Below are 13,412 nucleotides of genomic sequence, written 5' to 3' on the forward strand. Positions count from 1 at the left end.
TCAACTATAGAAGAATATAGACTAGAAGGTAGAAGAGGATATGCCAGCTCCCTCTGTAGGAGTTCTTGCAGTGTGCATTCTTATGTTCTGAACTTCAGGTGGATGGGGCTGCACAGTGTTCTGTCGCGGGTAGCAATGGCTTGCTTATTTTCATGGCTGTGTGATATTCCACTGTATAGATATACCACACCTTATCCATTCTGCTGTTAAAGGCTGTCTCTCTCTGGCTGTGATGAGCAAAACTGGCACAGATGATCCTTGGTATGTGTGTGTGTGTGTGTGTGTGTGTGTGTGTGTGTGTGTGTCTACTCTCAGTTCTGTGGTCAGGAGACAAAATTTCAGGCAGTGGGATAAAGGTATCTTTAGCTTTAATAGGATCTGCCCCTGACAATTGTCTATAAAGTGGCCATATGGGATGTGTACTCCCTTAAATAATACAGCAAAAGTGCCAGCTGCTCCTCAGAAGCCCTGTGCCAGACTTCAGTCCTGCACTGTGGGTGATATTCTGTTTCCCCCACTCTTAATTTTTTTTTTTTTTTTGCCTCTTGGGCTATCATGGAGACTGTACCTCATCATAATGTACATTACTCTGATGACTACGGACATGGGAACACAGGCCTTTCCAGGTCTTTTGATGTAACCTTTAGCAAGGTCACAGAGCTTTTCCTCTCTGATAATTTATTCCTTTTGGCTTCTGGTTTTCCTGAAGACTGTTAGTTTTTAATTTTAAAGTAATTTTTGCTTTTGTGTGGTTTCAGTGGGAGAGCCAATCAACCATGAGGCCTGGGAGTGGCTCCACAAGGTGGTGGGTGATGGCAGATGTACACTGGTGGACACTTGGTGGCAGACTGGTGAGTGTCCCTGAGGGGTGGTTGGAACAGGCCTGGGGACCAGTCAGGGGCTGGAGGAGGGGCGCTTCATGTTCTCAGGGACTGTGACGTCACTCACCAAGCCTGTGTCCCCTCAGCACGCAGCTGGAGAGGAGGAGGCTCGGAGGTACAACCTGGCTCTAGGGGACATGTGATGCTTTCCTGGGCCTTGGTTTCAAGTGCTTCTTACAGCCTCTGTGTGAGCCCCAGACTGAGGACACTGTGTGGTGACACACTAGGGCAAGTGGCCTAAGGCCAGTGGACGACAAGTTCTCGGAGTTCGCTCTCCTTTGCAGGCGGCGGCCCTTTCTTGGCTTCCTTCCGTCCTTTTTAATTTTGGTGCAGGGCTGGGAGTCAAGCCCAGGATCTCATAGACGCTCAATAGTTTCCTGCCACTGAGCCACCGCTTTCTGGACACAGCCATTTCTGAGGGGGACAAGCCCTTTTGTTCGAGAGATCCAGAGTCTGAATTTAAACGTTAGCAGGAAAAGGAAGTTTTCCTGTGGTTGTTTTCTTTTAATTTGTCCCTTTTTGAGTATTTGGCTGCCTAGGATATTCAGGGGAAGAGGCCACCACTACACAGTAACACAGTCATCGTTAGTCTTGTGTTGCAAGTAGTCAGCAGGAGACAGGTTCAAAGAGGAGCTCTTGCCTGTGCTGGAAGACTTGGGACAGAGAACTTTTCACAGTGGGCCTCATGAGATGCTGCCGTACATGCTGATAGATGCAGGTCCCAGAGAAACGGCCCCAGGGGCTTCACTATTCACTGTTGTATGTCAAATAGTCCTGGCTTCAAGCAGTTCATTTCTTCTGTCTTCCTATGCAAGCAGGTGGCATTCCCCATTTCCCTATTTTAAACACAGGCCCGACCCAGTGAGGGTCTGTTAAACAGAGGGTAGTACCCTCACCCGTCTGCTGAATGCACAGCTGAGGGCTCTGCTGTGCCCACCCTGGAGGAGACTGCAGTCCAAGCCTAGATGGACATATTCTGGAACCTACCCATCCCTGGTTCTCGAGTCAACTGGTGTTTCTTCGTCCTTTCTGCAGAAACTGGCGGCATCTGCATCGCACCGCGGCCTTCGGAAGACGGGGCAGAGATCCTCCCGGGTATGGCCATGAGGCCCTTTTTCGGCATCGTCCCAGCACTCATGGATGAGAAGGTGCGTGGGATCCTGCAGAGATTGTCTCCTGCACATCTGCCTTGCTACTCATCTGGCAAGCCTTCCACATGCCCTGCTTTCTGTCCCTTGCTAAGATGCAGGGTCTGGTTCCCAGTGTCAAGGCCGGGTCCTCGCACACTCTCTGCAGCCCCTTCTCAAACAGCACTGCTAATGTCTGCTGCAAGTCAGGGCCCTCATCGAACTTTGCCGGAAGGAAGCTCTGGACAGTTCCATTCAGTGCTTCATGGTTTCTGCCTCAGGTCAAGCAGTCAGGACTATGCTGACGGTCAGTCCTTTGCTTTTCTCCCAGAGCTAGCCAGGTCTCTAATGATTGCCTTCCTTCATCTGTAGGGCAATGTTGTGGAGGGTGGCGATGTCTCCGGGGCCCTGTGCATTTCTCAAGCTTGGCCAGGCATGGCAAGGACTATCTATGGTGACCACCAGAGATTCATAGATGCCTACTTCAGAGCATATCCAGGTGAGGAGCTAGGGCGGATCCCCATACTTTCTCCATGGATTCCTGGACTCATGTTTCCATCAATAAGGAAACCAGTTAAACTGATGACAACAGAGTGTGATGTGATGACTATGGGAGTGAGCCTGGCTCTGAAGCCCCCCTCCGTTTCTCAGACCATCCTTATCTTGACTGGGGGGCGGGGTGACCGTGCCAAGCCTCTGTAGGGGCCTGGGGGGACATGTACATTTGTTAACACATGGCTCTGGTCTGGGATGGACATATAGGTTTACACTGGGAGACATGAGGGAGAAACACGCTTGGAAGTGGTCACACAGGCTGGGCGCTCTCACGGTGTATGCCCCTGTTCTCACTTTTCTTTTGGGTCCTGGGTTGGAAGTCGGTGTGACCGCTATCGTCTCTGCCTAGCTGGAGCTCGCAGCTTTCTAGTTTCCAGGTTACAGCTGACGCTCATCCTGAGGGGCACCCCAACCGTGCTACTGTCTGTTCTCTGCTCTCGGTGGGCATTTGCGGCCTTGACATCACTCGCGGGATGTAGTCTCAGTGCCACTGCCCTCCTCTCATTAGAGCACAGCCTGGCATCCTCTAGAGAGGAGTTTTTCCATTAGTTGCTGGAAGGAGATCACAGACCAAGAATAACTCAGTCACCTTCAGAGTTTGCTTCCAGAGGGGGGCTGGGACCTGGGCTGTGCTGGGGCGGGTTCAGAGTCCCTGGCACTGAATGCCCCACTATGGTATAGGCTATTACTTCACTGGAGACGGAGCTCACCGGACTGAGGGTGGCTATTACCAGATCACAGGGCGCATGGATGACGTCATCAACATCAGTGGTCACCGCCTGGGGACTGCCGAGATTGAGGACGCGATGGTAAACTCAACTTGCCTTTTACTTTGCCTGGTACTCTGAGGATGCACTCAGAGTCAGGGTGAGATTATACACCCCATGTCACCCCAGGGCCTTTTGCCCTCTGTGTTGCACAGGCTGACCACCCTGCCGTTCCAGAAACTGCTGTCATTGGGTACCCACATGACATCAAGGGAGAAGGTAAGTGTCCCCTTCTCCCTCCTGTGGAGGTTCATTCTCAGCAGGATGCCCCAGTAGAAGGAACAACAGGTCTCTGAGGATGCAGTGACAGGCCCTAGGGGCCACACTCTTGCCTCCCTGGTGAGAAAGATGAGCAAGGTAAGGATTAAGAGTCTGAGCTCTGAAGTGCCCAGATTTGCTGACCTTTAAGGATACTAGACCACCGGAAGTCATGACCTGTTCTGCCCCTGACTAAGCCTGGAAAGTTACCTCTGTTCCTAATATCTCCGGGGCACTTTCTAAGCCACATGCATGTTTTCCTGCCTACCTCCCTGTTTGGCGTCGGCACTAATGTCAGCTCTGCTGCGGCCATACCTGTGCACGGGGCTACAGCAGGCTGTGTGCTGCACTGAGACACTGGGGGAAATTTGTCCTGTGACGCTACTGCATTTTGACAGAATGAGGGAGGGCAGAGTAGGTATCGGAATGGTCTTAAACTAATGATACCCCCCCCCCTTTTTCAATTCCTCCTTCCCCGGAGCCAGCCAATTCCTAAGTGGCTGTGTCTGGAAAGGACTCTTGAGTGTTGCAACGGCAGGCCCTCAGCACTCTCACTGGTGTGACCTGGCCACCTCCTAAGCCTGTGTAAGGTCATTTCCCCACAAAATGACCTTGTCTGCCCTGCCCAGTGGCCTGGGATTGAATGTTCTCTCTCCTCTTGGGGACATTCCACATTACAGCTTGCTCCAACTGTCACCTGCTTCTTGTCTACACGTGTGTGCTGCTGCCCCAGGATTCACTCAAACATTTGAACTCTTTTCATGTCCTGGTTGGAACCCAAGCCCTCATTTGTGCCAAGTTTGCAGTCCTCCGCCACGCCATAGCCCCTCAGACACTGTCTTTACTTTTTATATTTTTATTTTATGTCTATGGATGTTTTACCTGCGTGTGTGTCTGTGCACCATGTGTGTGCAGTGCCCACAGAGGATAGGGATGTGCATGCATGCAGTGGGGTGGGACATTGGAGTTCCTGGACCTGGACTTACAAATGGTTATTGGCTGCCACAGGGGATAGGATCTAGGTCCTCTGGAAGAGTGGCTGGTGTTCTTAACTGCCAAAACGAGATGAATCTCTAGCACCATCAAATACTTCCTTTGAATTGGCGTGTAACAAAATTTAAAAGCCAGTTAAGTGCTTTAAGAACAGCATCCTTCATTCCCAGAGAACCAATCTGCTGATGTGACTGTGGCTCTGTTAGGGGGACACAGGCATGTGGGAGAGCTGTTGGGAGAGCCTCCAGCAGAGGCAGTGTCTAGATATCAGTAGGGTGGAAAGTGGTTAGTAGTGAGGACAGGTCCTCATGAGTGACTGGGAAGGTACCTTTGTTGGATAGGAACCTGCACCACTTTTGGGGTCCCAGCATTTTACATCTCTATGGTACAGGGATCTGCAGTGCACTGGCGTGCTCCCAGCATTTGGAAACTGTGAAGGTTCAGTTTGCGTTTCCAGACAGTGTCAATACTTAAATCTTGAACCTGAGAGGGCAAGGAACTGCTGAAAGCACCATGTGACCCAGACACCTTCTGCCTTGCCTTTGGGAGACTTATCAGTACCTGGATGAACCCTAGAAAATATGAACAAGGTCAAAGAAACTGCATTGCAGAGGGATAGCTTTAGATTGGGCAGGCCATGCTGGACTGTGCTCTGCCTCAGTCCACCTACATGTGGGCTCTTCAGGGGCACTTCCAGTGTGGTGCCTGATGCTTGTCACTCTCCCTGGGTCCTCTGGCCTCTTCTTGCTCTGGCAGCCGCTCTCAGCATAGGTATTGTCGGTCCTTCAGTGCTTACAGGGCTGTGAGAAAATTTTACATATAGTATGTGTGATGCTAGGTAGGTGTTGCATTGGCTTCTGACAGATTTGGAATTCACAGGTAACCCATTCATAGTTTGTAGTCAATGTCAAACTGCTCGAACATACTTGCATGCTTGTGCCGACTCCCTCTGAATGATGAAGCCCTTCGGTCTAGTTTGCCTAGGACCTGAACATTGTGGGCTTTGGCCAGTCTCTTGTCTTGCTGATTTATGATCGCTTGGACCTTGCACAGTTCTGTCTGGGTTTTAATCTGGTCCTCCACCACCCTTTATCCCTCCTCTGGAATCAATAATCCAGGTCTCTCTCCAATGTCACGTTAACTGCCAAGATAACACAATGCAGTTCTTTCCTCTGAAGACCTCACTACCTGATAGGGTGGGGACAGTGAAGCTATCAGCCATTCTCAGAGGCCAAAAACTCTTAACTGATGAACAGAGTCAGGAAAAGGGTCACAGAGTTTAAATTAACCAAGCAGGGCTTTGAGGGATGAATAAGAGCTTTTCAGGTGGAGACGGGGAACCTCTCCAGTAACAGCTTAGCTCTCTACATGCAGATCAAACATAGTGTGTGCAGGAAGCAACCTTTAGACAACATACTCAACACGCAGCTCCCATACTCCAGGCGTGATTTCCGATGCTGAAGACATACCAGGGAAGAAGGTGAGACCTCTGCCATCATGGGCTCACCCGATGGGACGGGCAGGGAACAGAAAGGAGAGACAAGCACTGAACAGTAAGCGTGGTCCCCGAGGACGTTCCACAGTGCAGCAGGTTCAAGAAGCTCAGGGGAAGGACATGTTTGGGAGATGAGACCTGGTGCAGAGCAGACAAATGAGTGGCCGGGAAGCTGCACAGGATGCCAATACTTTGTGAGGGGAGGGGCATCACAGGGCAGCAGGAGGACAGGCCATCAGAAATGGTGTCAGGACATAGGGCAAACAGTAAAGTTAGATCTTTGTGTGGCAGTAGGACCCAGGGTACATCCTTTCTAGACCTCTCCAGGACCTGAAAGGTGTTGTCTAGTGTGTGTGCTGGCACATGTGTTCGCCTTGCAGACTGGCAGAACTTTCTCCCATGATGGAGTCTTTCAAGCTAGAAGTTTAATACTATCTAACACAGTAGCCCCAGCACGGTCAACGAGCAGTGAAACGGGGGAGTGTGTGTGTGTGTGTGTGTGTGTGTGTGTGTGTGTGTGTGTGCACGTGCGCATGCCATGCTCATGCATGGTTGTATAGTGCGCATGCATGTGAGGCCAGAGGTCAAAGTCAAATGTCTTGCTTAGTTGTCCTCCACTGAATTTTTTTGAGACACAATCTTTCACTGAACCTGGAGCTCACTGATTGACTGGGCTGGCTGGCCAGCAAGCTCCAAGGAACCACCATCTCTGTTTCCCCAGGGCTGGAACCATAGGCATGCACCACCTTGCCTGTTCAGTCTTTTTATCCAGGTGCTGCATATTTGAACTCGGGTTATTATCCGTGTGTGGCACCTACTTTACTGAATGAGCCATTTCCCCCAGCCTCAGGGAACACATTCTTAAATTAAAAAGCCACCTTGCTAAGTAACTATGGTGTTATTGAGCACGGACCAACGTACTTACCAGTGCTCGGCGACACAATCTTGTGTCTCTCTCCAGGCAGCCCACACCATGTCTTCTTTTTTTCTATTTTCTTTTTCTTTTTTCTTTTTTTTTTTAAATTTTATTGATTTTTATTGAGTTCTACATTTTTCTCTGCTCCGCTCCCTGTGTCTCCCCTCCCTTTCAATCCTCTCCCAAGGTCCCCATGCTCCCAATTTACTCAGGAGATCTTGTCTTTTTCTACTTCCCATGAAGATTAGATCTGTGCAAGTCTCTCTTAGTGTCCTGATTGTTGTGTAAGTTCTCTGGGATTGTGGTTTGTAGGCTGGTTTTTCTTTACTTTATGTTTAAAAATCACTTATGAGTGAGTACATGTGATAATTGTCTTTCTGTGTCTGGGCTACCTCACTCAAAATGATGTTTTCTAGCTCCATCCATTTGCCTGCAAAATTCAAGATGTCATTACTTTTTTCTGCTGTGTAGTACTCCATTGTGTAAATGTACCACATTTTTCCTTATCCATTCTTCGGTCCAGGGGCATTTAGGTTGTTTCCAGGTTTTGGCTATGACAAACAAAACTGCTATGAACATAGTTGAACACATGTCCTTGTGGCACAATTAAGCATCCTTTGGATATATACCCAAGAGTGGGTCTTGAGGAAGGTTATTTCCTAATTTTCTAAGAAATCGCCACACTGACATTCAAAGGGGCTGTACCAGCTTGCATTCCCACCAGCAATGCAGAAGTGTTCCCTTTTCCCCACAACCTCTCCAGCATAAGTTGTCATCAGTGTTTTTGATCTTGACCACTTTTAAAGGTGTAAGATGGAATCTCAGAGTTGTTTTGATTTGCATTTCTCTGATGACTAAGGATGTTAAGCATTTCCTTAAGTGTCTTTCAGTCATTTTAGATTCCTCTGTTGAGAGTTCTCTGTTTAGGTTTGTACTCCATTTTTTTTATTGGATTATTTTTTCTTTTGATGACCAATTTCTTGAGTTCTTTGTATATTTTGGAGATCAGAACTCTGTCTGATGTGGGGTTGGTGAAGATCTTTTCCCATTCTATAGGCTGTCATTTTGTCTTGTTGACCATGTCCTTTGCTTTACAGAAGGTTTTCAGTTTCAGGAGGTCCCATTTATTAATGGTTTCTCTCAGTGTCTGTGCTGTTGGGGTTCTATTTAGGAAGTGGTCTCCTGTGCCAATGTGTTCAAGTGTACTTCCCACTTTCTCTTCTATAAGCTTCAGTGTGGCTGGCTTTATGTTGAGGTCTTTGATCCATTTGGACTTGAGTTTTGTGCATGGTGATAGATATGGATCTATTTTCATTCTTCTACATGTTGATATCTAATTATGCCAGCACCATTTGTTAAATATGCTTTCTTTTTTCCATTTGATATTTTTTGCTTCTTTGTCAAAAATCAGGTGTTCGAAGGTATGTGGATTGATATCCGGGTCCTTGATTCGGAACACCATGCCTTCTTTCACAGCTGAGGGAAAGAACCTTAGGTCACATGTCCGAGGTCACACAGAGCCATCAGCGCTGATGCTGTGTCACACTCTCAAGCATGCATGACTACCCATGCGGGACGCAGGCGGAGCTTCTCTTGGGGCTGCTTTCACTTGCTGTGTGGGCGTGCTTCTTCAGGGTGGCAGGAAGGGAAGTTGTTGCTAGTCTGTAGCCATTTCAGGACTTGGCAACCCTCTAGGTTACAGCAGCTGTGAGCACAGATTCAAACCAGACTCGGGACCTAACGCGCTGAGTCTTTGCTCTCTTTCCAGCTGCGTTTGCCTTCATCGTGCTGAAAGACGACACCAGAGACACAAACGTGGTAGTGAACGAACTCAAGTTGGCAGTGGCCACCAAGATCGCCAAGTATGCCGTGCCTGACCAGATCCTGGTGAGTCAACTCCCACTCAGGGGGGATAGCGTGGCTCTCTTCAAGTCTCCTCTGCTTTCCACAAATGACAATGGTGAACTTTTACAAGCCCAGGACTCCTTTTCCACCAATGTCAAAACTGTCCCCAGTGGTCTGGGTTTCCCTGCATGTTTTCCCGAGACTGGAAAGGGTCACAGCATTTGAAGTTTACAGCATACACCTGTTTAGGACATAGCCCTAGGCAGGGCTAGGTGCTTTTTGTGCATCAGCCTTTGAAGACTGACTTCAAGTACAGGGCTGAACGGTAAGGAGAATAGAATTTTGTTCTTTGTTCTTTTCGTGGGTCTAGGTGTGCATTTCCTTTCTATCTCTATGACAGAATGCCTGAGAATATTCACTTAAATGGTGGGAAGGTTTCGTTTGGTTCACTGTGACAGTTCGTGGTTGGTTGGCTGGGCTGTGTTTTGGCCTGTGCCTATATTGCTTGTTTGAAACATGTGGCAAACCGAAGCTGCTTAAATCAGTGTAGCTGAGAAGGAGGGAGGAGCTGCCGTACTAACGTGTCCTTCAAAGGCTCTCTCCTGAATGAGCCAAGTTTCTTCCATTAGGCCCCACCTCCTAAAAGTTCCACTGTCTCCCAATAACAGCACAAACTGAAGATCATACCTTTAACACAGTCCTTGAGGGCACTTGAGGTTCAGATCCTGAGAGTAGTGAACCCAGAAGCTTATGAATGCTGAGCATGCGCTCCACTGCTGAGCTATGCTCACCCGAATTCCAGATTTGATAGATTCCAGAGACATGGGAAGCACCAGAGTCCCCCAGCCCCACGTGGTTTCCTGTTCCCAGAAAGAGGTCAGTTCCTGCAGGAAGGCCTGGGCCACCCCTTAGTCTCTTCAGGTTTTTCCTTCCTTCCCTGACACCTCTCCATAGTGCTTTCTGGGTTTGGGATCCTCTGAGGCAGGAAGAGTCCGGCTACTCTTCATATTGCCCACACTGCTGGCCTACCAGCTGGACTTATGACATGGACTATCTTCAAAGACAGTCATTAGTAAAAATCTTATATATGTGAAGCCCTAGATTCAGCCTCCAGCTAGTGCTGCTACACACACACACACACACACACACACACACACACACACGCACCCCTTCCAAACACAGCTCTTGAAGTAGTACCATTTGCATCAGACTCTAAGACAAAATTTTCTGCTTAGTGGCTTTTACCCAAACTAACTCCCAGGCTCGGGATGAGGAGAAACCCATTCAAGTATAGTGATAGGCAAAGGAGGTCCAGCAGTCAGACCTGGAGTGGGGTGGGCAGCAAAGCTTTGTCACACGTTAAATCGTGTCCTTTGGGTTGATTTCAGCTTCAGTGTCAGGTTGAAGGGGGATTAAGACCTTGTTTGGCTCATATATCAGGAGATGCCGGCACAGGGGGCTCTGTCCAGATCTTAACATCACCTATCTTTGCCAGGTGGTGAAGCGTCTCCCCAAAACCAGATCTGGGAAGGTGATGAGGAGGCTGCTAAGGAAGATCATCACCAGCAAGGGGCAGGATCTAGGGGACACCACCACCCTGGAGGACCCCAGTGTCATCTCAGAAATCCTGAGCGCCTTCCAGAAGTATGAAGACCAGCGGGCTGCCACCAAGTGAGGTGTGCCTGTGTCTCTGCTCAGACAAGGCTGCGCCAGACCCCTGGCAGTCCTCAGGGAAAGGACCTTTGAAGATGTCTTGTTCCATCTGAGCACATGACCCCTCTATGATCCCTCTACTGTCCCTATGTGGGGCCAAAGCCCCTGTTTTCCTTTTGCGGCTCAGAGGGCCGCTTCTGTAGGGGAGGCCTTTGTCCAACATCTGGTTTCCAGAGTAAAGTCACAACGGGCAGTGAGCCAGCACAGGGCGGCCAGCGGACTGTTCACTGCTTAGCTCCAAAGCTGTTATGCTTTCTCCAGATGTGTCGAGATATAAAATGCAGATGTTTTATTTTTTGTACTTTTCTATTTGGGGAGAAGAACAGAACACTCGAGTGTAATGTGAACATTAATATTTAGTCTCTCTCTCTCTCTCTCTCTCTCTCTCTCTCTCTCTATTACACACACAGAGGAATTGGGAAAAATTTTCCCTTCTTGTCTCTCCAGGGAAACATGAAGATAACAGAGTGTACTTTTTATTAGAATTTGGTGTACTTGAAGTCCAAATCGGAGATGTTTGTGCCTCTGTCTTACACACAACTGCCCTGATCCCGCTAGTCCTAGTGGCCACGTTCACTTCCTGTGTTTGTTTCATATTCGGTTCCTTTGGTTTATGTCATAGAACAAACACGACAATTCTGTTTCGCGCACTCAGGGCCTGCTGCACACTAGGCAAGCACTCTACCTCTGAGCTACACACCAGCTCCTCTCACTCCCAGGCGACAGGGCGAATGTCCTCCCTTTCACTTGTGAAATCATTTGGGTTTGTTTCTCTAAGCTGTGATCTGGAAGGAGCTTCTTTCCCCAAGGTGCCTCTTAGTAGGAGATCGCCATCGCTTCAGATATGTGAGGTTGTTCGTGGGAGTCAGCTAAACCTCAGGTGTCTTACTAAGGTTCGGGGCTCCTGAAGACTCTGCCTGTCCTTTCTTTTATGGTTGGGGCAGCAAGAACCACTGTGGTCCAATGATGACACTTGATGCTCCCTAGCAAGTCCTCTCTCAATATGCCTTACGTCCTCTGGACGTTGGTGGGTGATACAAATTGTGAAGTCATGGAAGGCTTATTTTGTAGCTAGGTGTGGCTAAGCATGGGAGGCCTAAGGGTGTGACAGCTCTGTGAGCAGGGCCCCCAGGGGCGGAGGAAGACTGACTATTCTGTCTGGTCCCTAGCACTTAGCTATGTGGGTATTTCAGGGGTATTTTAGTTACTGCATACCTACTGTGAGTTTAACCTGTGCTGACTTCTTGGGTAATGGGGTAAATACGCTGACACTTCCGGGAGGTGGAGCGGTTGTAGTATGCATAAATATTGAATAAATAGACCTCTGTTACAATCAGCAATAAAAATGTCTTGAGATGGACTTGGTTGACTGTAGTTACTATACCCTTTAGGAAATGGCCTAGGTTTCCAGGTTGCTGATATAAGCTGTCAGAATAATCTACAGAAATACTCAAATAAAGCTTTATTTTGTTCACTCTCTTTTCATGAGGATTTTTTTTTTAGCTGATGCTGTTCTATTTTATTTCTTCCTGATGTTGGAGATGAAATCTAGTGAATGCTAGGCAAGCACTCACCTCAGTCTTCCATGCCTCTTTTTCCTCCCTGAACACAATCCTAAGGGAAAAACTATAAGGGGTCTATTCTCTCAAAAGACAGCACACAAAAATGTATTGGTTGGTAAGTATGTTCATGTGGGGGTGTGTTTGTTTACATGTATGAAGGTGCACTTGTGTGTGCGGATGTGCAAACATGCATGCGTGGGTGTACGTAGAGGCCAGAAAACAACCTTGTAATACCATCTACCTTTTGTTTTTAAGACAGCGTCCTTCACTGGACCCAGGACTCACCAAGTGACTAGTCGGTGGCCAGTGAACCCTAGAGAATCTGTTTCCACCTCCTCACTGCTGGGGTTACAAGTGAACAACTGTCTGTTCTATTCATGCCTGCCTATTTACTACAGGTTCTGGGGCTAGAACTCATGACGCCACACTTGCAAGGGAAACAATTTAGGAAGTCAAGCTATCATCACGCTGCTTCTGGAAAAGTCACCATTTCTCAGGGAAACCACCCCCTGACTGTTAAGTGGCCAACTCTGTCTGTAGGAGTGAGGTTATAATGCTCATTCCCGAGTATCACAGGACCCAGCCTGAGTGACAAGCTCAAGTATGACCATGTGACACTGTCAGGGTCACTAAGAAACACATAAAGACAGCATGGAAGTTGCCTATTATCTACCACTTGCTTGACAAGAAATGATGTGGCCTGTCTGAAGGAGAATAAAGACCCAGGGATTAGTGACGACCTTAGAAAGCTACCTGCCTATTTCTCTGAGAACTACCTCTCTTGGGTTTTTGTCTCCTTGAGATTTCCTAACAAAGATCCAAGTTCTTGGTACTGCGGCACAGAGAGAAGAGCAGGCAGCTGGTAGAGGTGGGTACTTTGAGATTGGTCAGTCTCAACAGAGGCTCTCAGAAGTGTAAAAGATCATGTGTGTGATGTTCATACACATAAAGGCAAATTAAAGTCAGACTCAGGTTGGGTAGTGGTGGTGCATGCCTTTAATCCCAACATTCGAGAGGTAGGTGGATCTCTGAGTTTGAGGCCATCCTGGTATACAGAGCAAGTTCCAGGACAGGCTCCAAAGCTACACATGAAAACCCTGTCTCAAAAAAAAAAAAAAAAAAAGCTAGACAGACCCAGGAAGCAGCTGTGCCTTCTGAGATGTTTCATTTAAAGTCACTAAACGAAAGCCACTACACTCAGGAAATAAAGCTTTTTAAGCATGACTGACAGTCCTAGTTAGTCTTTAATAATGTATGGCTTTATTTAATAAAGGAGGCTGAAGAGATGGCTTAGTAGGCA

The 13,412-nt window shown here is 48.1% G+C and overlaps 1 protein-coding gene across 1 annotated transcript in view; it reads left to right on the top strand.

Moving 5' to 3' along the window:
- Acss1 (acyl-CoA synthetase short chain family member 1) overlaps nt 1-12,024 on the top strand; it is a 47,279-nt gene extending 35,255 nt beyond the window's left edge. Inside the window, exons 8-14 of the mRNA XM_087911132.1 lie at nt 759-851; nt 1,917-2,029; nt 2,381-2,507; nt 3,245-3,372; nt 3,486-3,549; nt 8,761-8,879; nt 10,333-12,024. Of these exons, the coding sequence (XP_087767258.1) occupies nt 759-851; nt 1,917-2,029; nt 2,381-2,507; nt 3,245-3,372; nt 3,486-3,549; nt 8,761-8,879; nt 10,333-10,512 (824 nt within the window). The 3' untranslated portion in view covers nt 10,513-12,024. The remainder of the gene's footprint in view (nt 1-758; nt 852-1,916; nt 2,030-2,380; nt 2,508-3,244; nt 3,373-3,485; nt 3,550-8,760; nt 8,880-10,332) is intronic.
- The last annotated feature ends 1,388 nt before the right edge of the window (nt 12,025-13,412 follow it).

Source organism: Myodes glareolus, chromosome 10 (assembly GCF_982192425.1).
Source record: "Myodes glareolus chromosome 10, mMyoGla1.1, whole genome shotgun sequence".
In the NCBI taxonomy this organism is placed as follows: domain Eukaryota; kingdom Metazoa; phylum Chordata; class Mammalia; order Rodentia; family Cricetidae; genus Myodes; species Myodes glareolus.